A 26,816-nucleotide genomic window follows, 5' to 3' on the forward strand; every position below is an offset into this window, starting at 1 on the left:
AGGGCAGCAAAGAAGCCACTTCTCTCCGGGAAAAACATCAGGGACAGACTGATATTCTGCAAAAGGTACAGGGATTGGACTGCTGAGGACTGGGGTAAAGTCATTTTCTCTGATGAATCCCATTTCCGATTGTTTGGGGCATCCGGAAAACACCTTGTCCGGAGAAGACAAGATGAGCGCTACCATCAGTCCTGTGTCATGCCAACAGTAAAGCATCCTGAGACCATTCATGTGTGGGGTTGCTTCTCAGCCAAGGGAGTGGGCTCACTCACAATTTTGCCTAAGAACACAGCCATGAATAAACAATGGTATCAACACATCCTCCAAGAGCAACTTCTCCCAACCATCCAAGAACAGTTTGGTGACGACCAATGCCTTTTCCAGCATGATGGAGCACCTTGCCATAAGGCAAAAGTGATAACTAAGTGGCTCGGGGAACAAAAAATCGAAATGTTGGGTCCATGGCCAGGAAACTCCCCAGACCTTAATCCCATTGAGAACTTGTGGTCGATCCTCAAGAAGCGGGTGGACAAACAAAAACCCACAAACTCCAAGCATTGATTATGCAAGAATGGGCTGCCATCAGTCAGGATGTGGCCCAGAAGTTAATTGACAGCATGCCAGGGCGGATTGCAGAGGTCTTGAAAAAGAAGGGTCAACACTGCAAATATTGAATCTTTGCATAAACTTAATGTAATTGTCAATAAAAGCCTTTGACACTTATGGAATGATGGTAATTATACTTCAGTATACCATAGTAACATCTGACAAAAATATCTCATAACACTGAAGCAGTGAACTTTGTGAAGACCAATACTTGTGTCATTCTCAAAACGTTTGACCATGACTGTAGTGTATGTGATAGAAAAGACAAATGAGTTGATTCATATCATCAATATCCTATATATCCTATATTTTTGTTGTTTTATGTGCTTCACATCCTTTTTATTTAATTTGACTAATTAATATTTCTTAGAACTAATTTACATTTCATTCGTTTTCATCACTGCTCCAGGCGACAACCTTGTAGGCTAATTCTCTGCTGCTGCAATGTGTAAAGCAATGTAGCAAATAATATGTAAATATAGCTTATGGTGTGGTCAGTACTTCAATGTTGAATTATATCTAATGTTTTTCTGAGTTAGAGAGAAGTTTGTCATTGAGTAAATCAATCAATCAATCAATACTGGCCCCTTAACATTCAGCGTAGTGCTCCCCAGATCCGTCCACTCCAACGTACAGCTGACAGTGGAGAAGACAAGAGTATCTTTAGAGAGAATCCATTAGAACAGATGCATGTTTTATTGAGCTGGTGCCGTTAATGAGATGTCTGATCCACTTTGGATGAGTTCATGTGAACTATTACACACAGAATTATTAATTTTAAGGTGCACGACCACCACTCCCCAGTAATGTGGAGCTTGATCCTGCTTAATTTTTCATCTAATTGCTATCCCCTCTCTGTATGAGTTCAACACAACAGCAGCCTAGCCCCAGTACACATCCTCATCTTCAAAAGAAACTGCTTTTATCAGAGAGAGGAGACGAGGGGTTTACTCCTCCTGAGGCCGCCTACCACTGAGTAAGTTCTTTGATAACATGACTCCCCCTCTGGCTTAGTGCAGTTGTGACCAGAGGTAGAGGGAGAGAGGCTTTGCTGAAACACTTAAAAAGATGGGTCTAAAGCTAAAGAAGGTTTTCCTGTTGTTCTTTCTGTAGCAGAGAAACAAAGGAACCCAGAGGAACAAAATGAATCTAATTTCAACACTTTATTGAATGTATTGTGTTGCAAAGAATTATTCACTTTAACTGACAGTAATTATGTTTAACTATGCTGAGTGCTTGAACATTTTTACTAAATGAAATGTTTTAATTTTGATTAATAAACCTGGTGATAAGGAAAGGTGACAGAAAGACAGGTTCACCATGATGATCCAGAAAGAAGAAATTCCATCAATCGTCAATAACCCCGTCAAGTGCCTGGAAAATGACGAGACCCTAAAGGACAGCCAAAACATCAAGCGCCTACAGAGCCAGCTGAAAGAAGATCCACAACACAGGGCTCCCCAGGAAATTATAATCCTGGATGAACCAGCACAGTGTCCTCCCCCGAAATAACCTGGCCGCTAACCCTGTACGAGGTCACCCCATCAACAACAGAGGCACTAGAGAATTGCGAACCGAGACCTACGCAGATGGCTTGGCGTGCCCCCCAGCTTCTCATGTGTGGGCCTGTACAGTAGAATAGAAAAGCTACAACTACCAATCTCATCACTGGTAGAATAATTCAAAGTGGCAAAGGCCAGGCTAGTGATGACCCTCAGGGACTCCAAAGACCTGAAGATACAAGGTGCCATGATTGAGGTCAGGACACAAAGAAAGTGTGGTCCTCTGTAGCTCAGCTGGTAGAGCACGCCGCTTGTAACGCCAATGTAGTGGGTTCGAACCCCGGGACCACCCATACACAAAAAAATGTATGCACGCATGACTGTAAGTCGCTTTGGATAAAAGCGTCTGCTAAATGGCATATTATATTATTATTTATTATAAAGTGGTCTGCCACCAAAGCCGTCAACCAGGCTGAAGCACGGTGACATTTTTGTAGTCTTTTTTTTTTGTACCCTTATTTTACTAGGTATGTTGACTGAGCACACATTCTCATTTACAGCAACGACCTGGGGAATAGTTACAGGGGGGATGAATGAGCCAATTGGAAGCTGGGGATGATTAGGTGGCCATGACGGTATGAGGGCCAGATTGGGAATTTTGCCAGGACACGGGGGTTAACACCCATTCTCTTACAATAAGTGCCATGGGATCTTTAGTGACCACAGAGAGTCAGGACACCCGTTTAACGTCCAATCCGAAAGACGGCACCCTACACAGGGCAATGTCCCCAATCACTGCCCTGGGGCATTGGGATATTATTTTAGACAAGAGGAAAGAGTGCCTCCTACTGGCCCTCCAACACCACTTCCAGTAGAATTTGGTCTTCCATCCAGGAAGCGGCCAGCACCAACCCTGCTTAGCTTCAGAAGCAAGCCAGCAGTGGGATGCAGGGTGATATGATGCTGGCGAAAAGTGGGGAACATCTGCCAATAAAGACAGGGCCTTGAAACAACACAAACCTCATTCTAGGCCAAAGCCAACACCACTGAAAGGAGGCACCTGGTGCAGCAGGAAGTAAGGCAAATGGAGGAACAGAGTAGGGCCAAAGCAGTGAGGTTGAGAGCACAGGGAGCCTGGACAAGGTGGGAAACAGAGAGGAGTCTCTCTTGGGGTGAGCTGTGGAGGATGGAGCCTACCAGAATCATGTTCCTGTTAAGATCTATCTATGATGTGCTCCCATCCCTTACTAACTTACACAGGTGGGGTCTCACTGAAAACCCAAACTTCCCTCTCTGCAACAAACCTGGCACCATGGAGAATATTTTAACATACTGCACCGTTGCCCTCTCCCTAGGCAAATTCAATGGAGGCACGACCAAGTTTTGAGGGAACTGGCCATGATCCTCGAGAATCAACAGAGATAAAAGAGGACTCCCACCAACAAAGGCCACCACTTCAACTTAGTCAGGCCACGAGAAGCAGAAGCAGCCAGACCCAAGACAGCATCCTGGAACAAGCCAGAATGTGGTAGATGCCAGATCGTGGTAGATGCGTGCTGACCTAGACAGACAGCTGAGCTTCCCCCCTGACATGGTTGTCAGCACTCTCTGTCCAGATATCATCATATGGTCGGAGAAGGAGAAAAAGCTGGTGACTGTGGAACTCACAGTGCCCTCAGAGAGGTGCGTGGAAGCATACCAGTGCAAGAAAGGAAAGTATGAAATCCTGGCAGATGAGATGCGAGGGAAGGGATGGAGTGTCTGGGTTTACCCAGTTGAAGTCAGCTGGCATGGCTTCCCTGCCCAATCAACATGGAGACTGCTTTCCACTCTGGGCATCAAAGGAAAGGACAGAAGATCTGCGATATAGCAACTAGCAAGTGCTGCTGAAAAGGCATCCTGCTGGTTATGGTTGAAAAGATCTGCGCCAAGCTGGAAGCCATCCACAGGCGGGCAATGATTTGGCCAATTTCTGTCGACTCACCATCTTGAGGGCGTTCCTGGATAGGAGTTGAAAAGTCCAGTGAGAGGTGGACCGGGCTGATGACGCCTGTGGATCAGCAATCAAACACTGATTGTATCAGGTACTACAAAACCCATAATCATATCATGAGAGGGAGAGGTCAGAATGCACTGTAGTAACCAATCATCGGCACTGAAAACCATGATCCACATGTGTTCTCCTGAAGGTCATATTTAACAAGCATGGTTAACAGAGTAGTCTATAACTGGTTATATAACACAAGCTATAACAGGATAATGCTGAATTCATTCTTTTTTTGTGAATCTAATTAAATATTCAGCTCAGGGTGTACCTACCAGATCCATATCCCAGGTGCGCTGTACAATTATATGGTACAGTTGTCCTGCGGTCCAATTAGCTGTAGCAGAGACTGTGTGTGTGTGTGTGTGTGTGTGTGTGTGTGTGTGTTGTGGTCCCTGAGCTCTGGTTAATAAGAGCTAAACACTGACCTTCAGGTCTGGAAGGATGACTCAATAGAATAGCACACCTGACCTGCTATTCACACAGCAGATCACACAGGGTTCCACGCCTACAGTATAGCCAGATATAGTGTTTTATATACGTGCCTGCTTTGATTAATGTTCCCTTATTATCTTTGAGAGGTTGCATAGGTAGGCTATTGATCATTTCAGACATAGATATTTCTCTTTAGTCTTGACCCTCTAGATGATCAATTAGAGGCATGGACAAGATGCCTCAGGGTTAAGAATGTGTACTATAATGACCAGGCCAAGGCCATTATGGTTCAGCATTCAAAGTGAAAATTGCTATCTTACTGTAACTGCAATGTGAGTTCACCCACATCTTTTACATGCACTACAATGATAGGCCTACACCAATTTTAAAGTGATTGTCCCATTTTCACCTCAAAATTAATATCTTCAAAAGCCCTTGCTTGTATAGTGTCTTGCTTGTATAGTGTCTTGCTTGTATAGTGTCTTGCTTGTATAGTGTCTTGCTTGTATAGTGTCTTGCTTGTATAGTGCCTTGTGCGTCCGTTCAGTTCAGTTAATATTTCATCCCTAAATATCATTTTAAACAAGATCATTGATTTCCATTTCAGCTGTGAGAAAGAAAGACAATGATGAACAAAGAGTGATGAATGAAATGTATCTTCTGAAAGTCATTGCTTTTCAAATATCCACTGATTAATTAACTGTTGAACCATAGATGAAGAATAGCCTGGATTCTGCTGCTGTAATTTCACTCTAAGACTTCGTGACAATAAAATAGAGTACACTTGACCTTTGAACATGATGGACTATTGACAGTATTCCAAAACACAGGTCCAGAACATGTTTAAAGCCACTAGTGCCTTTGCATAAATATTTTCATTGATAGATAGTGATAAGATCACTCCACATCGCAGCCCCTCTCTTCTAAAATTGTAGGCTACATATCCTACTTACCGCTCTCCATTTTACCGTCCTCCAACTCATTATTGCTCTGCGCATCCTAGCCAAGCGCGCGAGTCCGAAAGCAATCCAAGATGATGTCAATGGAGAGGCACACCTTCGTTCCGAATCCAGAGAGGGAGAGCGTGCGGTGTAAGAACACGACGGAAGCACATAGCTGCGTGTGGTGAAGTTTAGTATACCTCATATAATAACTATGTTATGCTGTTATTAAACGGAGAGTCAATTTCAGAAATCCTCGCCTACTTCGCTAGCTTTTTTTTATTGATGTGAGGGAATAAACCTGTCTCACTGCGCACGCACCGCACCAACATTGTCCCGTGTCCAATGACTGAAGCTTGCGAATCTACTTATGACCACTACTCGACATTGTTTGGCACATTGCGGTGTGGCATTTAACGTTAGCCGTTTTGGTTGTTTTTAATCTCCTGCGCTCTTGGATCTTTTTGGAGATGTCCAAGTTTAACCAATCAAATATATCAGGCGGAAACGCTCCGGACCCGGACTACAAGTGGACATATGAATATTACGACGATGAGGAGCCTGTTTCGTTCGAGGGACTCAAAGCGCACCGATGTAAGTACGGGATCTCTGTTTATAGTACTGTGCTGCCCCTCCATCCATTTCACCCATCTACTTTGCGTTATGAATGCATTACTTTATTGTAGAAATGAATTGTGATCAAATCATGTGTGCATGTATTTATACCTGAGAATTGCCATGGCTCATTGCATCACATTTATATTTCTGGCTAGAAGTTAAAGTTAAGTATAGTGGCTAGATATTCTACATAATGACAAAGAGGTAGAGGGTGTGTGTGTGTGGTTTATGAAAGAGGGAGGGAGGGGTGGGGGGTCCGTTTTGTGTTGTCAGGGACAGCCTTAGAGTGGAAACCCTGCAGAGAAATATAAGCATATCAATGCTGAGAGTGTCTGAGTAAGGGGGTTCCTTGTTTAGGCCTGTATGTGTCAGCCTTTTAACATTAGACACACACACACACACAATCAATACATTTATTTTCCCTCTAGGATAACATGCACAAATCAATGTCACCTCAGTCTAGACACTTAGACCATAATACATTTTCATATCTTTATCTCTCTCTTTCTCTCTCTCTCTCTACTCTCCATCTCATTGTGCTTAAAATACTGTTGTTTTTGTCATGCTACAGGTATACAGTGGGGAAAAAAAGTATTTAGTCAGCCACCAATTGTGCAAGTTCTCCCACTTAAAAAGATGAGAGAGGCCTGTAATGTTCATCATAGGTACACGTCAACTATGACAGACAAGACAAGACTTTTTCCAGAAAATCACATTGTAGGATTTTTAATGAATTTATTAGCAAATTATGGTGGAAAATAAATATTTGGTCAATAACAAAAGTTTCTCAATACTTTGTTATATACCCTTTGTTGGCAATGACACAGGTCAAACGTTTTCTGTAAGTCTTCACAAGGTTTTCACACACTGTTGCTGGTATTTTGGCCCATTCCTCCATGCAGATCTCCTCTAGAGCAGTGATGTTTTGGGGCTGTCGCTGGGAAACACAGACTTTCAACTCCCTCCAAAGATTTTCTATGGTGTTGAGATCTGGAGACTGGCTAGGCCACTCCAGGACCTTGAAATGCTTCTTACGAAGCCACTCCTTCGTTGCCCGGGTGGTGTGTTTGGGATCATTGTCATGCTGAAAGACCCAGCCACGTTTCATCTTCAATGCCCTTGCTGATGGAAGGAGGTTTTCACTCAATCTCACGATACATGGCCCCATTCATTCTTTCCTTTACACGGATCAGTCGTCCTGGTCCCTTTGCAGAAAAACAGCCCCAAAGCATGATGTTTCCACCCCCATGCTTCACAGTAGGTATGGTGTTCTTTGGATGCAACTCAGCATTCTTTGTCCTCCAAACACGACGAGTTGAGTTTTTACCAAAAAGTTCTATTTTGGTTTCATCTGACCATATGACATTCTCCCAATCCTCTTCTGGATCATCCAAATGCACTCTAGCGAACTTCAGACGGGCCTGGACATGTACTGGCTTAAGCAGGGGGACACGTCTGGCACTGCAGGATTTGAGTCCCTGGCGGCGTAGTGTGTTACTGATGGTAGGCTTTGTTACTTTGGTCCCAGCTCTCTGCAGGTCATTCACTAGGTCCCCCCGTGTGGTTCTGGGATTTTTGCGCACCATTCTTGTGATCATTTTGACCCCACGGGGTGAGATCTTGCGTGGAGCCCCAGATCGAGGGAGATTATCAGTGGTCTTGTATGTCTTCCATTTCCTAATAATTGCTCCCACAGTTGATTTCTTCAAACCAAGCTGCTTACCTATTGCAGATTCAGTCTTCCCAGCCTGGTGCAGGTCTACAATTTTGTTTCTGGTGTCCTTTGACAGCTCTTTGGTCTTGGCCATAGTGGAGTTTGGAGTGTGACTGTTTGAGGTTGTGGACAGGTGTCTTTTATACTGATAACAAGTTCAAACAGGTGCCATTAATACAGGTAACGAGTGGAGGACAGAGGAGCCTCTTAAAGAAGAAGTTACAGGTCTGTGAGAGCCAGAAATCTTGCTTGTTTGTAGGTGACCAAATACTTATTTTCCACCATAATTTGCAAATAAATTCATTAAAAATCCTACAATGTGATTTTCTGGATTTTTTTTTCTCAATTTGTCTGTCATAGTTGACGTGACGTGTGCCTCTCTCATCTTTTTAAGTGGGAGAACTTGCACAATTGGTGGCTGACTAAATACTTTTTTTCCCCACTGTAATAGCCTACAATACATTGGAACTAAAACATGTATTTGCCCTGTCAATCAAATCTTGTTATGTTGCAGACTCTATTGTGATAGGCTTCTGGGTGGGCCTGGCTGTCTTTGTCATCTTCATGTTCTTTGTCCTGACGCTGCTCACCAAGACAGGAGCTCCACATCCCGAGTGAGTCTCTTATCAACCAGCCATCACGTCAATCAAGTGAATTACTTAGCAGTCCACCAACCCCCAGTGCCTCTTAACATGTACACAATTATTTTCCGCTGTAGGTAAATGGCATAGACAGTGTGACTGGTCCATGTTCCAAGTTTCATGGTGCTTTTCAGGAACATGGACAGCACCATGCTTATTAGTGGTGGTTCAGCACCACGGACAGTTTCTTAGCATGCGCAATAATTTTTCACACCAGGTAAATACCATTGTCAGTGTGGCTGTTTCATATCCCAAGTTTTGTGGTACTTTGTTTTCAGCACCATGGACAGCACCAGGCGTGTTAGTGGCAGAGCCTTACACAGGCTGTGGTTAGTTCTGCTTCAGCACCACAGAGAGCGCCTGGTTCAGATCATTGTTTGGAGAGCTTCAGCATTATGCTAGAGTGTCTCTTGGTTTTCCTCTCTGTAAGTGAGACAATTCTCGCTCCCAGTCTCAGTGCACTCTGATGTTTGATGACCTCTTAGTAAAGTATTCTAATTATCAGCAGCCCTCTTCCCTTTTATCCATGCTTGTAGCATCCATGGTTGTAGTCTCTCTCTCTCTCTCTCTCTCTCTCTCTCTCTCTCTCTCTCTCTCTCTGCCAGCGCCCTCATTTTTCTTATTATAAACTCTGCCTCAATCCTTCTTTCTCTCTCCTTTTCAGTCAGAGATCTCTTCCTTGGTGGTCCCTCTCTTCTGCCTCCCTCTGTGCCCTGTCTCTCTCCCACTCCCCTCATCTCTCTCTCTAGCCTCGTGCAAACAAACTGCGGTAAACTGTATGCGTTCCGGTGGAAGTCCATTCATTTCAATGGGAGGCAAGCCGCACCGCTGCGACTCATCTGCCGGACTAGGCTGCGGTCGGTGTGTGCAGTGTGTTGCATACTTTGGAATTTTCCAACTTGTGCGTTGCTTTGCCGTGCGATCTCAGAAACGGAAGCAGATTAACCACAGAAGACAGTGCAAATCTGTAGCTTTTTTGTGTGTTTATGGGATAGCAACAAGACATTTTGACAGGTCAATACATTTAAAGTACAAGATCAAAGTTTATGATGTTTATAATTTTATGCAATTATGTGGTAACACTTTAGTTGACACCCAGTGTCACAATACGTTATGACACGGTCATAACCCTGTCATAATATGTCATAACAGCTGACATAACTTGTCATAACCTGTCATAATATGGTCATACCACTGTCATGACCCATATATTTACACCTGTTGTGACATACATGGTGTTATTTTATGGCTGGTTATGACACCTACATAAGAGTGTGAAAGCCTACATTTATTCAAATTAGTTTTTTTCCCTGCCAAGAAGTTTCCTTTCATTTGAAAGTATGTCTCTTAAATCTTTTGTTTTTGTTGTAATGAATTTTCTACAGTCATGTTTTTTCATCATATTTTAAATACACTTTATGACACTGTCATGAAGCATTATGACCATCCTGTGTCACTTTACTTAGACTAAGAAAATACACTTTATGACACTGCCAAGAAGCATTATGACCATCATAATCATATAAGCCAGATAGACATATCACATACGTGCCCTTACATCAGTCATCAGTCAAAAAGACTGTCTTGTCATGTTCCTGAAATCTGCTCCTGCATTCATCCCAGTCATCATCAACAGAACATTGGGGTGGGTGCATGTCTGACATCAATGTGTGCGCAATTACAATGATAATTTAACATGGTCAATAAAAAATAAAAAATAAAAATAAAGTATATAACATAAACATACTGTTGACAAGTAGGCTATGGTGAAATTGAATGTTTTGCCTTGTGTGGTAGGTTTTGTGGGCTTTGACACTCTTATGTAGGTGTCATAACCTGCCATAAAATAACTACCATGGTAGGTTTTGTGGGTTTGTACACTCTTATGTAGGTGTCATAACCAGCCATAAAATAACACAATATACGTCACAACAGGTCTAAATATATGTGTCACGACAGTGTTATGACCATATTATAACAGGTTATGACAAGTTATGTCAGCTGTTATCACATATTATGACATGGTTATCACTGTGTCATAACGTGTTATGATGCTGGGTGTCAAGTAAAGTGTTACCAATTATGTTTTATGTAATATAGACCTATGCCATTGCTATTGCTGATTTGATTCATAATAAAGTGAGCCTGTTGTTACACACAGCATGTGGCTGAAAGATAATGATTAAAACGTCCATGTTGCGTGATTCTGATTGTGGTGATGCGGTGCATAGACTGCAACAATTGCATAGCAATTATCGTACGGCAATGTGATGATGCAGTCTGTTTGCATACAGTGTCTGAATTCTCTTTCTCTTGGAGCTCCATCCCCTCTCTCTCTGCCAGTCTCCCTTTCTCAACTCTCTCTAAGCTGACTCTTTCTTTAAGCTCAATTTCTTTCACTCTATGAACCACCCTCATCGCTGTGACTGTGTGTGTGGCGGGTGCCATGGCTCTCTCAATAGCTGTCAGAGAGCTGAGCCAGTGAGTCTGTATGTATCTGTTCCTCTGGAGTGGATCTCTGCCAGGCTCAGCTCTGGGATCCCTTACAGACAAACCTCAGGGCCAAGCCTGTTAACCTCCCAGGTCTGCTGATCACAGCACTCCACTGCTCCAGTCCAACACCATGACATCCATTTACTCAGCTTACTCTCTCCCTCCCTCTCCCTCCCTCTCTATACTGAGCTGAGCTAAAGACAAAAAACAAAGACACACCGCTAAGAGGATAGAAATATGGTGTTGAGCCAATATACACAGACTTAGCGCACGGATGTGCAACACAGCTCTTTCCAAACATGCATTGATTATACAATCCAAAGATTATTGCACCAAAATGAGAGCATGAATGAAGAGTCATACGCCCCAAAAGAGAACACATGATACCCTCTTACCTAACATCCATGTCTCTTTCTTCCCTCTCCCTGATTCTGATTAAGGCAATTTATGTTTTTCACTTTTAATTGTGAGGTAGTCACACCTATTTTTCTTCTGATACACTCCTGGTCCTCAACTGTCCCCCGTCCAGAGGAGCTGAGCCCCGTAACAAGCGTGTTCGTCTGACCAGCTGTGTGGAGGACCTCTGCCCCCCTGCAGACCCTGTCAACCGGCCCTGCCTCCATCGCCCCCTACTGGACTCCTCTCTCAGCTGCTCCCTCTTCCACTGCTACATCAATGAGGAACAGGCCCAGGCCCAGGGGGGGTCCAGGCCTAGAGCTGGGGCAGGAGCTGTGGGAGCACCCAGAGGAGGGCTGGTCCCGGGGCTGGGGCGAGGCAGGTCAGGCAGCCCAGAGGAGGAGGAGGGGGTGGTGGTGAGGATAGGAGAAGGGGTAGGTGTCAGCCTTGCCCTGCAAGGGGCTGCCATGCTGGGGGGGAACCGGACTGACCACAGAGAGGCAATGTTCCTGTCCCACTTCAACATCCCTAACGTTGTGAACTCCGAGCACAGCTCCGCCCTGGGGGAGGACGATCTGCTGCTGGGGGAGCCGCCAATCATCATGGAGGGGGAGTGTCATCGGCCCCACAGCACACATCACATGATGGACTAAGGTCCCCTCTACTTCCTGGGGAGCCGCCAATCATCCTGGCGGGGGAGTGTCATTCCCATGGGGCCCATCACACGATTAACTGGGGGAACCACCAATCATCCTAGAGGGGGAGTGTCATCGGCCACGCAGCGCCCTTCACAAGATGGACAGTCCTGCCCATCACACAATAGACTATGGTCCAGCTTATTTCTCACACCACCTCCGTTAGGACATTATGGATAATTATGAGGACATCACAGGACTCACCAGCCTTATATAGAGAGAGTTGTGTCAACCAAATTTATGGAGGTTCAAATAGGTCCTAATCTAACATTCTAACTGTGTTGTGCCGGTCATGTACAGTGCAAGCTCTCCAAATTAGGCTGTGGTTCCAGCTTCTCACAGCACCTCTGTTAGGACATTATGGAATATTATGGATCCTCTTACTGTAACTGTACATCCTGCCCTTTTCATTCTGTTCAGATTTGGTCAGGCTAAAATAGTCCACATATAATCATTTAAATGTACATATGTGAGATGAGCTACTTTTCTAATCTTTATGTCAACAAAGTTGCCTACGTAGAGCCAGAACTTGTGACGTCACATTAACGCTAAACTGGAAGTCCAACTTCAAGTTGATTAGAATGTATAGTGGTGGAGGCCTTGCAGGAGTCAATTAAGGGGATGGAGACAAGAAGAGGTAAGGACAATTTGATGCAATAACCAAAATACACCAGAAAGGCAAGACTCTTCTATTGGGTTTTCAATTCAACAGCAGTCTGAATGTTGTCCTTGTTCAGTACTAATCGTAGCACACCTGTTCATCACTCTAAACTGTTATATACAGTTGAAGTCCGAAGTTTACATACACCTTAGCCAAATACATTTAAACTCAGTTTTTCACAATTCCTGACATTTAATCCTTGTACAAATTCCCTGTCTTAGGTCAGTTAGGATCACCACTTTATTTTAAGAATGTGAAATGTCAGAATAATAGTAGAGAGAATTATTTATTTCAGCTTTTATTTCTTTCATCACATTCCCAGTGGGTCAGAAGTTTACATACACTCAATTAGTATTTGGTAGCATTGCCTTTAAATTGTTTAACTTGGGCCAAACGTTTCGGGTAGCCTTCCACAAGCTTCCCACAAGAAGTTGGGTGAATTTTGGCCTATTCCTCCTGACAGAGCTGGTGTAACTGAATGAGGTTTCTAGACCTCCTTGCTCGCACACGTTTTTTCAGTTCTGCCCACAAATGTTCTATAGGATTGAGGTCAGGGCTTTGTGATGGCCACTCCAATACCTTGACTTTGTTGTCCTTAAGCCATTTTGCCACAACTTTGGAAGTATGCTTGGGGTCATTGTCCATTTGGAAGACCCAATTGCGACCAAGCTTTAACTTCCTAACTGATGTCTTGAGATGTTGCTTCAATATGTCCACATACTTTTCCTTCCTCATGATGCCATCTATTTTGTGAAGTGCACCAGTCCCTCCTGCAGCGAAGCACCCCCACAGCATGATGCTGCCACCCCCGTGCTTCACGGTTGGGATGGTATTCTTCGGCTTGCAAGGCACCCCCTTTTTCCTCCAAACATAACGATGGTCATTATGGCCAAACAGTTCTATTTTTGTTTCATCAGACCAGAGGACATTTCTCCAAATAGTACGATCTTTGTCCCCATGTGCAGTTGCAAACCGTAGTCTGGCTTTTTTATGGCGGTTTTGGAGCAGTGGCTTCTTCCTTGCTGAGCAGCCTTTCAGGTTATGTCGATATAGGACTCGTTTTACTGTGGATATAGATACTTTTGTACCTGTTTCCTCCAGCATCTTCACAACGTCCTTTGCTGTTGTTCTGGGATTGATTTGCACTTTTCGCACCAAAGTACGTTCATCTCTAGGAGACAGAACGTGTCTCCTTCCTGAGCGGTATGACGGCTGCGTGGTCCCATGGTGTTTATACTTGCGTACTATTGTTTGTACAGATGAACGTGGTACCTTCAGGCGTTTGGAAATTGCTCCCAAGGATGAACCAGACTTTGAGGTCTACAATTTTTTTTTCTGAGGTTTTGGCTGATTTCTTTTGATTTTCCCATGATGTCAAGCAAAGAGGCAATGAGTTTGAAGTTAGGCCTTGAAATACATCCACAGGTACACCTCCAATTGACCTATCAGAAGCTTCTAAAGACATGACATTATTTTCTGGAATTTTCCAAGCTGTTTAAAGGCACAGTCAACTTAGTGTATGTAAACTTCTGACCCACTGGAATTGTGATACAGTGAATTATAAGTGAAATAATCTGTCTGTAAACAATTGTTGGAAAAATTACTTGTGTCATGCACAAAGCAGATGTCCCAACCGACTTGCCAAAACAATAGTTTGTTAACAAGACATTTGTGGAGTGGTTGAAAAACAAGTTTTAATGACTCCAACCTAAGTGTATGTAAACTTCCAACTTTTTATATACCGTGTTGCTCCTGTCAATGCTTTGCCTACATGTCATATCAATGTCTCATCTGTCAAGTCTATAGAAGGTTGTGACTAAATAAAACTATTTAAAACGCCAGCTGATTGTGTTAATTATATAACCATTTCAAAGTACCTTGGAACCATGAATCAGAACGTTCTCTAATTCTGAAGATAAAAACAAGTGGTGAATTGTTTCACTATTGTTTTCTTTTCATTTTTACAGGATTTAACTTTTAACTTTCCCTTTTGAAAAGTGATATCCCAAGTATAAATACAGTAAAGTACACACTAAAATACATGAGTGTTTTATAGACAACTGCAAACTTCAAGGAGTAGGGCATTCAGGGAGTTGGTCTGATGTGATGTCATCGGCCTCCCCACTTGCTTGAGAAACAATAGAGAACAAAAGAGGAAAGGCCCGCCCCCCCACTTGTGCTATGTCATGAGTTACCTGGACCACCTATTGAGATGTGCCTTTTGCTAAGTAAATGAGGTGAAAAGGAGACTAGAGTAGAACTTTAAAATCCCTGCAGTGTTTGATGCAGAGTTTCAGTTACAATCCTCTAATTCTAAGGATTAGATCAGGGGAGAATAAACCTAACATTATTGTGTTGGGTTTACAAGAGAGCGAAAAGCCCTGCTGTGCACCTGCAGAACAAAACGCTTCGCTGCCATGAATAACTCCAGCCACTTTCTTCTTGTCAGATGTTATGCTAATACGTGTAAAGGAGCTTTGATGATATACTAATGAGTAGCAACAACCGACAATTGGAGTCAACAGCAACAATCATCTTGGGGATAACAATAGGCCAATTTCAAAATGTCTGAATTTGAATCATTTGTTAGTCAACTTTGTGCTTTACTGAACACTTGTTACAAATTCAAACACACAGGAAAAAATTATACAAAATGTCCTTTATTTTTCTAACACGCATTGAATAACTTAAAATAAATTCCAATGATCAAGTATAAAAATACAAATCTACAAAAATAAATTACCTGATTGTTCAGTACAATGATGGGTTCTCCTAAAGGGTGTGTGAGTTGGCTCTCAATTGCTTACAAATCCACCCTCTCCTCGTCTCCTCCCCTTCATCTGCACTGAACAAAAAATACTTAACCGGTTTAAACAATAGTGGAAGCTCATCATTAGGCTGGCTTTCACCTGGTCAATTCTTTCAGATCAGACAAGGTGAGGACAGATTTGTAACTAATTAGAAAGAGCCTATGTCCCATGGTTCAGGTCCTCTAGGTGAAGGGTACAGCAGGGATGACCACTCCCTGTCTCTGTAGTTCTCTCAGGACGTCCAGGATAGAGTCCAGTTCCAGACGGAACACCTCCAGCTCCTGGGTCTTCCCCTGAGCCAGCCTCCTCCAACGCTCCACCTCAGACTGCTGCTCAGCCTCCACCACCAGCCGAGTCTGACCCATCACCTGCAGGATGGCACCATGGACATATGTGTTAATGTTCAGTGTTTGGTCAGTGTGTGTTATTCAGTGTTCTTTCTGTGGGTGGTGTGTGTATTTACCTGCAGCAGCTCTTTCTTCCTCTGTGTGTGTGTGTGTGTGTGCGCGTGTGGATAGTGTGTGTGTGTGTGTGTGTGTGTGTGTTCACCTGCTGGAGCTCTTTCTCCCTCTGAGTGTGTCGTAGCTCCATGCTGTGGATCTTTCTCTCCAGGCTAGTGAAGTGTCTGAGCTCTGGGCTGTGGCACTCCTTGGCCTGCTTCAGCTCCTCCAACAGCTTTGTCAGCTAAAGAGAGCGTTAAAGAGATGAAACAACCATTAATGTTGAGCTATCCCCAGGAAATACACTCACCTTGTGTTGTTTCCTTGCTATGACACTTCAAGTACTGTGATAACACTAGTGTGTTGATGAAGTTGAGAGGACGATAAATGTTATCTGAATCATAAGTACCTGGTTCTGTAGGGTGTCCTCCCTCAGCTTGGACACAGCCAGAGCATCCTTTGTCCCCTGCAGTTCCTTCACCTGGTCACGCAAGTGCTGCACCATGATCTGAAGGTTCATAAAGACACACAAACCTGTTTATCCTGTTGATACGTTATACCTGGAAGAACAACACCAATAACTATTAGTTGACATGTGATTGGTCCATTGTGAGCCTTTACCTCCTGCGTGGTCACCTGATTGGTCAGTTCGGCCACTTTAGAGGAGGAGTGGGCGAGGGCGTGGCTGGTAAGCAGGCGCTCCAGCTCCCTCTGATGGTCAGCCCTGAGAGAGGACACCTGGTCTGCTGAATGCTCCTGTACCCTGCAGGATGGTAGATGCACCGTTTACATATCATCTAGCATCCTCTAACCCTAAACCTCTGGTGGTCAATGCTCCAGAGGGGTATACTACAACGCTAGCTAGATTTACATTCCTGCACAGGCTTACATTTTTTACGGCTTCATCCGTATTACAACGGTGGATATTGCTCAGCCGCCTGCCGCTAACTATCAGTCGTGTAATTGCACATGCAGTTTAGTAGTTCAAAGAAACTACTACTAAAGGACACCAATAAGAAGAGACCTGCTTGGGGCAAGAAACACGAGCAATGGACATTAGACCGGTGGAAATGTGTCCTTTGGTCTGGAGTCCAAATTGGAGATTTTTGGTTCCAACCGCCGTGTCTTTGTGATATGCGTTGTGGGTGAACGGATGATCTCCGCATGTGTATTTCCCACCGTAAAGCATGGAGGAGGAGGTGTGATGGTGCTTTGCTGGTGACATTGTCTGTGATTTATTTAGAGTTCAAGGCACACTTAACCAGCATGGCTTTCACAGCATTCTACAGTGATACGCCATCCCGTCTGGTTTGGGCTTATCATTTGTTTTTCAACAGGACAATGGCCCAACACACCTCCAGGCTGTGTAAGGGCTATTTGACCAAGAAAGAGAGTGATGGAGTGCTGCATCAGATGACCTGGCCTCCACAATCCCCTGACCACAACACAATTGAGATGGTTTGGGAAGAGTCGGACCGCAGAGTGAAGGAAAAGCAGCCAACAAGTGCTCAGCATATGTGGGAACTCCTTCAAGACTGTTGGAAAAGCATTCCAGGTGAAGCTGGTTGAGAGAATGGCAAGAGTGTGCAAAGCTGTCATCAAGGCAAAGGGTGGCCATTTGAAGAATCTCAAATATAAAATATATTTAGATTTGTTTAACACTTTTTTCTGTTTACTACATGATTCCATGTGTTATTTCATAGTTTTGAAGTCTTCACTATTATTCTACATTGTAAAAAATTGTAAAAATAAAGAAAAACCCTTCAATGAGTAGGTGTGTCCAAACTTTTGACTGGTAGCGTATGTTAAAGAAAAACACCACTGAACGATTCAGAACATGAATAATCTTATTTGTCTTAGTAAAATGTATTTTATAACATAAGGAAGTGAAATTTCATCACAAAAGCTCTGGGCAGAGTGGGTTTGACACCCTACTACATGTTTTGGCAGAGTCACCTCTCCTCCTTCAATGAGATTACCTGTGATTAGTATGTAGATCCGTGTGCCCAGTCTGTTGATGCATTCAGATGTTGGGACAAGGTGCTGCCAACACCAGATGGCCAGGGACGCTGTCTGTGTTCCAAATGGCACCCTATTCCCTTTATTGTCCATTGCTTTTGACCAGAACTCTGGTCAAAAGTAGTGTACTACACAGGGAATAGGTTGCAATTTGGGACGCAAGTTAGTCTCACCTCTCTGTATGAAATAATGGAAATCCATGTATGTGTCACCTTCAGACAGTAACAAGGTTAGTGACTGCCGATCGATCATGTGATCAACCCAATCACCCTATTATGGATCAGATCAATATGTGAATCACTGGCTGGGAGCTACGTCCTCCTCTGCTACATAGGCTGAGTTCCAAATGCCACCCTATTCCCTATATAGTGCACTACTTTTGACCAGATCCCTATGGGTAGTGCACTTTATAGAGAATAGTGTGGCATTTGGGAAACATCCATACAGTAGGTCATCATGGAGGATAGTCCTCCCATCATTACCCTTCACACAGCCTATCAGTCATCCTTCATTCCAGCCATAATCAGACAGTTTATTAGACAGGTAGTAGTATGGCGAGAGAGAGCGAGAGATTTCCTGCCTCTCTGGGGTGGGGACAGATGTGGTTCAGTACCTGCCCAACCACCCCTGACCTTTACCAGCACCTGGTGGGGGAGACAGGGGGAGGTGGGGGGGGAGACAGTTTGTGGTTCTTTTAGGTATTTTGGGGTTGTTTTGAGTACCTGTTTGTGGTTGTGTTGGGTTCTTTAGTGTAGGGCTGGCACAATTACCATATTACCGGCTGGGCATTCGTGTGGTTGAGCCCATTTCTGCACGTGATGAAACTTTGTTGCGCCTTGCTGAAACAAGGAAGGTGTTGTAGCAAACGAGTACATATACAAAAGGTGCAGGCAAGATGCAGCAGAGGCACACAGAAATAGAATCTATGGCAGCACATGCAGTCAGGAGTGGAGAAAAAATTAAATAATTGCGTACAAAAAAAGGTATATATATTTTTTGCTATTCCAACAGTTATTACGGACACTGCGGTCATTTGGCTGGCCAATTAATGCCCAACTTTTGGGTACCGGTTTGTGGTTGTTTTAGGAACTTTTGGGTTGTTTTGGGTACTTTTGGGGTGATTAGTAGGACCCTTTTAGAAGGGCCGTCTTTATTTTATTATTTATTGTTAATGCCGTCTTTGGTGTGTTTACCTTTTTTCCCCCACTCCTATTGATCAAATAATTGTATTACCAACGTTTTACTGTGCATGAAGTTTAAAATGCATTCTGTTATTACTAAATGTGTAATGTGATAGGCATTTTAAACACAAAAAACATTAATACAATTTTTTATTAAATCAGTCGTCTTCCTCAAATGAAGGGATGATGACGTAATCTTTGCGAGAGGGAGAGAATCTGAATTCATTGGTCCTCAACTCGTGGCTCAGACACTTCATTCAGGATAAATGGAGTCAGCCATGAGTTAGCCTGCCCTGGAGCAGGGTAGTTGTGAAGGATTTGTTGCCTAAGAAATGTACCTGGCTAAAAGGTGAGCTACTTTCATACTACAGGTTATCCTGAGTTGAATTCAGAGTTCACCAAAGTTAACTCGCTAACTCCTCAAACCAGGTACGTAGTATAGGGCTCTGGACCCTGTAGGACAGGTACAGTGGGGAAAAAAAGTATTTAGTCAGCACTATGACAGACAAAATGAGAAAAGAAAATCCAGAAAATCACATTGTAGGATTTTTAATGAATTTATTTGCAAATTATGGTGGAAAATAAGTATTTGGTCAATAACAAAAGTTTCTCAATACTTTGTTATATACCCTTTGTTGGCAATGACACAGGTCAAACATTTTCTGTAAGTCTTCACAAGGTTTTCACACACTGTTGCTGGTATTTTGGCCCATTCCTCCATGCAGATCTCCTCTAGAGCAGTGATGTCTTGGGGCTGTCGCTGGGCAACACAGACTTTCAACTCCCTCCAAAGATTTTCTATGGGGTTGAGATCTGGAGACTGGCTAGGCCACTCCAGGACCTTGAAATGCTTCTTACGAAGCCACTCCTTCGTTGCCCGGGCGGTGTGTTTGGGATCATTGTCATGCTGAAAGACCCAGCCACGTTTCATCTTCAATGCCCTTGCTGATGGAAGGAGGTTTTCACTCAAAATCTCACGATACATGGCCCCATTCATTCTTTCCTTTACACGGATCAGTCGTCCTGGTCCCTTTGCAGAAAAACAGCCCCAAAGCATGATGTTTCCACCCCCATGTTTCACAGTAGGTATGGTGTTCTTTGGATGCAACTCAGCATTCTTTGTCCTCCAAACACGACGAGTTGAGTTTTTACCAAAAAGTTCTATTTTGGTTTCATCTGACCATATGACATTCTCCCAATCCTCTTCTGGATCATCCAAATGCACTCTAGCAAACTTCAGACGGGCCTGGACATGTACTGGCTTAAGCAGGGGGACACGTCTGGCACTGCAGGATTTGAGTCCCTGGCGGCGTAGTGTGTTACTGATGGTAGGCTTTGTTACTTTGGTCCCAGCTCTCTGCAGGTCATTCACTAGGTCCCCCCCGTGTGGTTCTGGGATTTTTGCTCACCGTTCTTGTGATCATTTTGACCCCACGGGGTGAGATCTTGCGTGGAGCCCCAGATCGAGGGAGATTATCAGTGGTCTTGTATGTCTTCCATTTCCTAATAATTGCTCCCACAGTTGATTTCTTCAAACCAAGCTGCTTACCTATTGCAGATTCAGTCTTCCCAGCCTGGTGCAGGTCTACAATTTTGTTTCTGGTGTCCTTTGACAGCTCCTTGGTCTTGGCCATAGTGGAGTTTGGAGTGTGACTGTTTGAGGTTGTGGACAGGTGTCTTTTATACTGATAAGTTCAAACATGTGCCATTAATACAGGTAACGAGTGGAGGACAGAGGAGCCTCTTAAAGAAGAAGTTACAGGTCTGTGAGAGTCAGAAATCTTGCTTGTAGGTGACCAAATACTTATTTTCCACCATAATTTGCAAATAAATTCATTAAAAATCCTACAATGTGATCTTCTGGAATTTTTTTCCTCAATTTGTCTGTCATAGTTGACGTGTACCTATGATGAAAATTACAGGCCTCTCTCATCTTTTTAAGTGGGAGAACTTGCACAATTGGTGGCTGACTAAATAATTTTTTTCCCCACTGTAGATACATGATACACCATCACATATCATCTAACCCTAATCCTCTGGTGGTCAGCACACCAGGGGACATATTTACAACATTACGTATGTACAACATATACCACAAAACATGCGTTTTCACACAAAAGTTGGCATTTACAAAAACTAAACTTGACGTGAGAAACTGCTTACCTCCTCGCAAACTTTAGACCATGCGTACGCACAATTTCTAGTGGTTGAAGTAATGCATTGCAAGGAGGCAAGTAGTATTTTATGCAAATAAGGGATATAATGACAAGCTATTTCATAAAAAAACTTTTAAAAAACTGGAAAGTATAATAACAAGATGCAAAAACATTTTATCACATTTGCCATTGCAATTTCTTTTAGAAACCGCTTTGGGCTAATTCCAACAGTTCCAAATTATATGGAAAATAAGGGTGTTATTGTCACCATAATATGTGAATGATTGGCGTTTTCCAGGTGGAGTTATAATGCTCGTTCACAATGTGTTTAGTTTTAGGATGGGTCTGATTTATAACGGGAAGCATGCGTATGTATGACGTATGCCAAGTTTATGAATCTCAATATTTGTATATGCATGCATTCTTTTCAGAAATGGCTTACGCAGATATTTAAATGCGAAATTAACGCAACGTTTATAAATGAGGCCCCTGGACCTCGGAGGTAGTAAAAACCACCACACGGTTACATATTACATTACATACCAGTGGAGGCTGGTGTGACTTAAAAAATCGGAGGACATGCTCAATGTAATGGCTGGATGAATGGGACGGCATCAAATGCATGTATCAAACGCATGCCTAGGGTGTAGTGATTAGGGGTCTATTTGGGATTGAGAATCATGTTGACATTTCTCTGAGTGCCTGAGTGTGTTGCAATTATCTCTTTAGGCTTCAGTTATAAATTACCACCAGCCTCGGATTAGACAGCCATTTCTGGGAGTTTATTTTTTGTGGTCTCGAACAAGTGCATTAGCGTGGGCTGCAGTTTGCAACAGGGCTGCCATAGAAAAACAGCTAACCAGGTGCAGGGCTTGACATTAACTTTTTTAGCCACTTATCCTTTGGACAAGTAGGTCTGTTTTTTTTTTTTACTTGTCCAAAAGCTTAGGTCACTTGTCCCCCACAACAACAAAAAAATCTGTAACACCATTTTTACTTCATTGTATGATGCAAGGAACCACTTCACAAAATAAAATGCATTACTATCTTTTTTACCATAGAGAATCAGACATAAATGTAGGCTACACTCTGCCTATTGGCTTCTTTGTATATTCTAGCCAGTCTCAAAATACAACACTGCCCCTTTAAGGCTCTCCTGGAGGACAGTTGGCCACTCTTGGTAGCCTATAGAATTTTGCAACATCACAATTACAACCAAATTATTTTTATGTCTTCAAAAAATAATTTCCAGCCAGTGCTCGAAATTAAGGGCGTCCCATCGTCCCTGGGACGATAAAAAAGGTATTCAAAACAGACTCTGGGACAGCTCTGGGAAGATAGATCCAAAATTCATACAACCGCTGCACATACAATTTTAAAAAGCAATGAGGCTGATGAAACAGATCAGACCGTTTAGTTTAAAATGTTGATAACATTTTATTTCTTCATATTATAAGCTCAACAATGCGCACATGGCTGAAAACTAAGCGGGAATATTCCAAAATGTAATTTAGAGGGAAAACAGTTCTCAAAAGTTCACTGCATGCGTGAGCGGTTTCATGTGACTAGGATTATGCCTTTGGCTGCTGGACAGTAAAAAAACATTGATATGAAAAATAAAGGAACACGAGCAAAATGCTGGTTTGAAATGGCATATTAAGTGTTTATAAAATAATTCCCTCAACACTTCTATGGTCGTACTTTGGCTAGGCTAGGCTACTTTGAATCAAGGTAAAACATGCTTCATAAAATCACATAAAACATCCAGGTTTTAAACAATTAAGTTTATGGTTAAATAGTTTCAAAAGGCTGACCGCCTCCACTCAGATTCAAGGTGGGTGATGTGTGGTACACAACAGACACTGTCCTTCACTCTCTGCTCGTGACCATTTGATCTGAACGAACTGTGGCTTGAGTATGTCGACAGAATCAAGCCTTTAGACGTTAATGTTAATCATCCTTCATTATATTTGTCAAACAAGACTGCCGTTTTGCCTATATTTATGTAATGAAATGTCTCATTAAAGTTTGGCTACATTTAAATGGCACCTCCCTCATGTCAGCATTGGTTTAGCCAAGGCTATAGCCAATATGCATATCACCTACACTTTGGCTTTTTTATTTATGTACATGAAAAATAGATTAGAATATTATTCCAATGTTGGCCTCTCTGATCCAATTCTGTTCGGAGTAATTGTTTGACATTGTGATTTCTTACTTACTCAAATCTATTTTCTTATTTTCCGACATAAAAAATAAAATTAAAATACTTGCCCCGGACAAGAGGAAGAGTATTAATGTTGAGCCCTGAGGTGGAATATGAACTCAGGCTGCTGTTATGGGCAGTATGTCTGTATGGAGGAAACTGTGTTTGTACACACCATTGTGAAAAAGCCTTACAGAAGTTCTATCAATGAACAATGTTCAGGCACCTGCATAACCACTGAACTATTGGAGTCCTTTGTACTGAAATAAAGCATTCAAAATGAGTGTGTGTCTACATACCTGCGTAGCTGGGCCTGGGCCTGTGTGGCTGCAGCCTGCAGTACCACCCTCTCCTTGTCCATCTGCAGCTCCAGCTGCTCTAGACGCAGCCTTAACCCCTCGCTCTCCTGCAGCACCTCTGAGATATGGCTCCCAGAGAACGCTGTGGGCTGGTAGTCCTTCTCATCCTGAGTGGGAGGGAAGGTTGCGGTCTCTCCCCCTCCTCCCACCGTGCCTCCCCTCTCCCCTGGGGTAGCCACCACCACCATGGGTCCTTTGGATCCGGTTGCCTGCCGCCTGGCCTCGCCAGGCCCAACACGGCCCTCTGATCTGGGGCCAGGGCCACACAGCATGGTCTTCCTCTCCCTCTGGAGTCTCTCCACGGTGCGGCTCAGCTCCTGGACGCTGCGGGTCTTGGCTGACAGCTCCTGGTTGAGTCTCTCTATCCGGACCCCCAGGGCCGTCTCTGTTTGGCGCTGGTGGCGGGACGGGCTGCGCTGGGGGGCTCTCTCTGGCTCGTTGGTAGACTGATCAATTTATTTGATTAAAATACACATACACCTGCTCCAGGTAACATGACATACATTTAAAACAATTATCCAGGATGAATTATTAAGGCTTATTTCCATAGTGGTGCTCTTAGGTGGGCTAACAAGAAGGCAGGTAGGCAAGACAGGTAGGCCTACCTGTGCCTGTTGTGTGAGCTGCTCCTGTAGGGAGTGGACCTCAGCCTGTAGAGTTTTCTCTCTACTCTGATGGTTCTCCTTCAGGTGCTCCAGTTCCTGCTGCAGGGAGCAGACCTGGGCCTGCCAGACCCCAGGAGACCCGGTCTGGTCCTGGTGTTTCTGGGATAACCGCTGCTCCAGACTACTGATCTGCTGCTCATACTGGAGCTACACACACACACACACACACACACACACACACACACACACACACAATGTAAGTGAGTCTACTTCTATATTTAAGGGATTTATTTCCATTCATACAATTTATTCATCTCACAACACATTTTCTGAAAAAAGCTTTTTCCGGTGCAGTGTTGGTCTAATGAACCATCACATTAAGACTAATGACATCATACATTTGGAAAGGATAACACATATCATACAGAGGAGGAGGGAGTGAATCATGGACATCATCAAGGTCTCCATCGTGAGCTTTTAACAGAACTTTCAATTCAAGTGTTGTGTTGTACAAGGCGGTTGGAACTTGCCCTCTCTAACCCCTCTCTAAAAAGACATGCGAAGAGAATTGGGGGAACAGTAATGAGTCATCACCATGTTCTCATCTTTCCTTTTTGTGAGAGAGGACATTCAGTGAGTGTTTTGTGTTGAGGATGAACATCTTCAAGTAGTTCTAAGAGGCAATTTGAGTGGTGTGTGAGGCCATTTTGTGTGTGTGTGGACACCGTTACGTGTATGAGACCGTTGTGGCAATGTGTGGAAGCTGTTGTGTTTACAGCAAGGCCATGTACACTACCAGTCAAAAGTTTGGACACAACTACACATTGAAGGGTTTTTATTTATTTTTACAAATTTTTACAATGTAGAATAATAGTGAAGACATCAAAACTTTGAAATAACACATATGGAATCATGTAGTAAACAGAAAAAAAAAAAAGTGTTAAAGAAATCAAAATATATTTGAGATTTGAGATTCTTCAAATGGCCACCCTTTGCCTTGATGACAGCTTTGCACACTCTTGGCATTCTCTCAACCAGCTTCACCTGGAATGCTTTTCCAACAGTCTTGAAGGAGTTCCCACATATGCTGAGCACTTGTAGGCTGCTTTTCCTTCACTCTGTGGTCCAACTCATCCCAAACCATCTCAAATTGGGTTGAGGTCAGGGGATTGTGGCGGCCAGGTCATCTGATGCAGCACTCCATCACTCTCCTTCTTGGTAAAATAGCCCTTACACAGCCTGGAGGTGTGTTGGGCCATTGTCCTGTTGAAAAATAAATGATAATCCCACTAAGCCCAAACCAGACGGGATGGCGTATCACTGTAAAATGCTGTGAAAGCCATGCTGGTTAAGTGTGCCTTGAACTCTAAATAAATCAGAGACAGTGTCACCAGCAAAGCACCCCCACACCATCACACCTCCTCCTCCATGCTTTACGGTGGGAAATACACATGCAGAGATCATCCGTTCACCCACACCGCATCTCACAAAGACACGGCAGTTGGAACCAAAAATCTCCAATTTGGACTCCAGACCAAAGAACACATTTCCACCGGTCTAATGTCCATTGCTCGTGTTTCTTGGCCCAAGTAGGTCTCTTCTTCTTATTGGTGTCCTTTAGTAGTGGTTTCTTTGCAGCAATTCCACCATGAATGCCTGATTCACACAGTCCCCTCTGAACAGTTGATGTTGACATGTGTCTGGGCTGCAATTTCTGAGGCTGGGAACTAATGAACTTATCCTCTGCAGCAGAGGTAACTATGGGTCTTCCATTGCTGTGGAGATCCTCATGAGAGCCAGTTTCATCATAGCGCTTGATGGTTTTTGAAACTGCACTTGAAGAAACTTTCAAAGTTCTTGACATTTTCTGGATTGACTGACCTTCATGTCTTAAAGTAATGATGGACAGTCGTTTCTCCTTGCTTATTTGAGCTGTTCTTGCCATAATATGGACTTGGTCTTTTACCAAATAGGGCTATCTTCTGTATACCATCCCTACATTGTCACAACACAACTGATTGGCTCAAACGCATTAAGAAGGAAAGAAATTCCACAAATGTACTTTTAACAAGGCACACCTGTTAACTGAAATGCATTCCAGGTGACTACCTCATGAAGAAGCTGGTTGAGAGAATGCCAAGAATGTGCAAAGCTGTCATCAAGGCAAAGGGTGGCTATTTGAAGAATCTCAAATATAAAATATATTTTGATCTGTTTAACACTTTTTTGTTTACTACATGATTCCATATGTGTTATTTCATAGTTTTGTTGTCTTTACTATTATTCTACAATGT

The 26,816-nt window shown here is 43.3% G+C and overlaps 2 protein-coding genes across 2 annotated transcripts in view; one reads left to right on the top strand and one right to left on the bottom strand.

Moving 5' to 3' along the window:
* Positions 1-5,998: 5,998 nt before the first annotated feature.
* On the top strand, positions 5,999-12,043 carry mrap2a (melanocortin 2 receptor accessory protein 2a; the record flags this gene model as incomplete). The annotated part of the gene is made up of 3 exons (XM_084157816.1): positions 5,999-6,122; positions 8,375-8,474; positions 11,524-12,043. The coding sequence occupies 3 exons, from the start codon at positions 5,999-6,001 to the stop codon at positions 12,041-12,043; spliced, it is 744 nt and encodes a 247-aa protein (XP_084013942.1).
* A 3,695-nt stretch (positions 12,044-15,738) lies between these two features.
* Positions 15,739-26,816, bottom strand: part of LOC311108156 (centrosomal protein of 162 kDa-like) — a gene marked incomplete at both ends in the record, with an annotated part of 28,045 nt that continues 16,967 nt past the window's right edge. Inside the window, 6 exons of the mRNA XM_084150781.1 lie at positions 15,739-15,924; positions 16,106-16,240; positions 16,406-16,504; positions 16,618-16,759; positions 23,858-24,363; positions 24,523-24,729. Of these exons, the coding sequence (XP_084006907.1) occupies positions 15,739-15,924; positions 16,106-16,240; positions 16,406-16,504; positions 16,618-16,759; positions 23,858-24,363; positions 24,523-24,729 (1,275 nt within the window). The remainder of the gene's footprint in view (positions 15,925-16,105; positions 16,241-16,405; positions 16,505-16,617; positions 16,760-23,857; positions 24,364-24,522; positions 24,730-26,816) is intronic.

The sequence above is a fragment of the Coregonus lavaretus genome (assembly GCF_964263955.1).
Source record: "Coregonus lavaretus genome assembly, chromosome: 3".
NCBI classification, from domain to species: Eukaryota; Metazoa; Chordata; class Actinopteri; order Salmoniformes; family Salmonidae; genus Coregonus; species Coregonus lavaretus.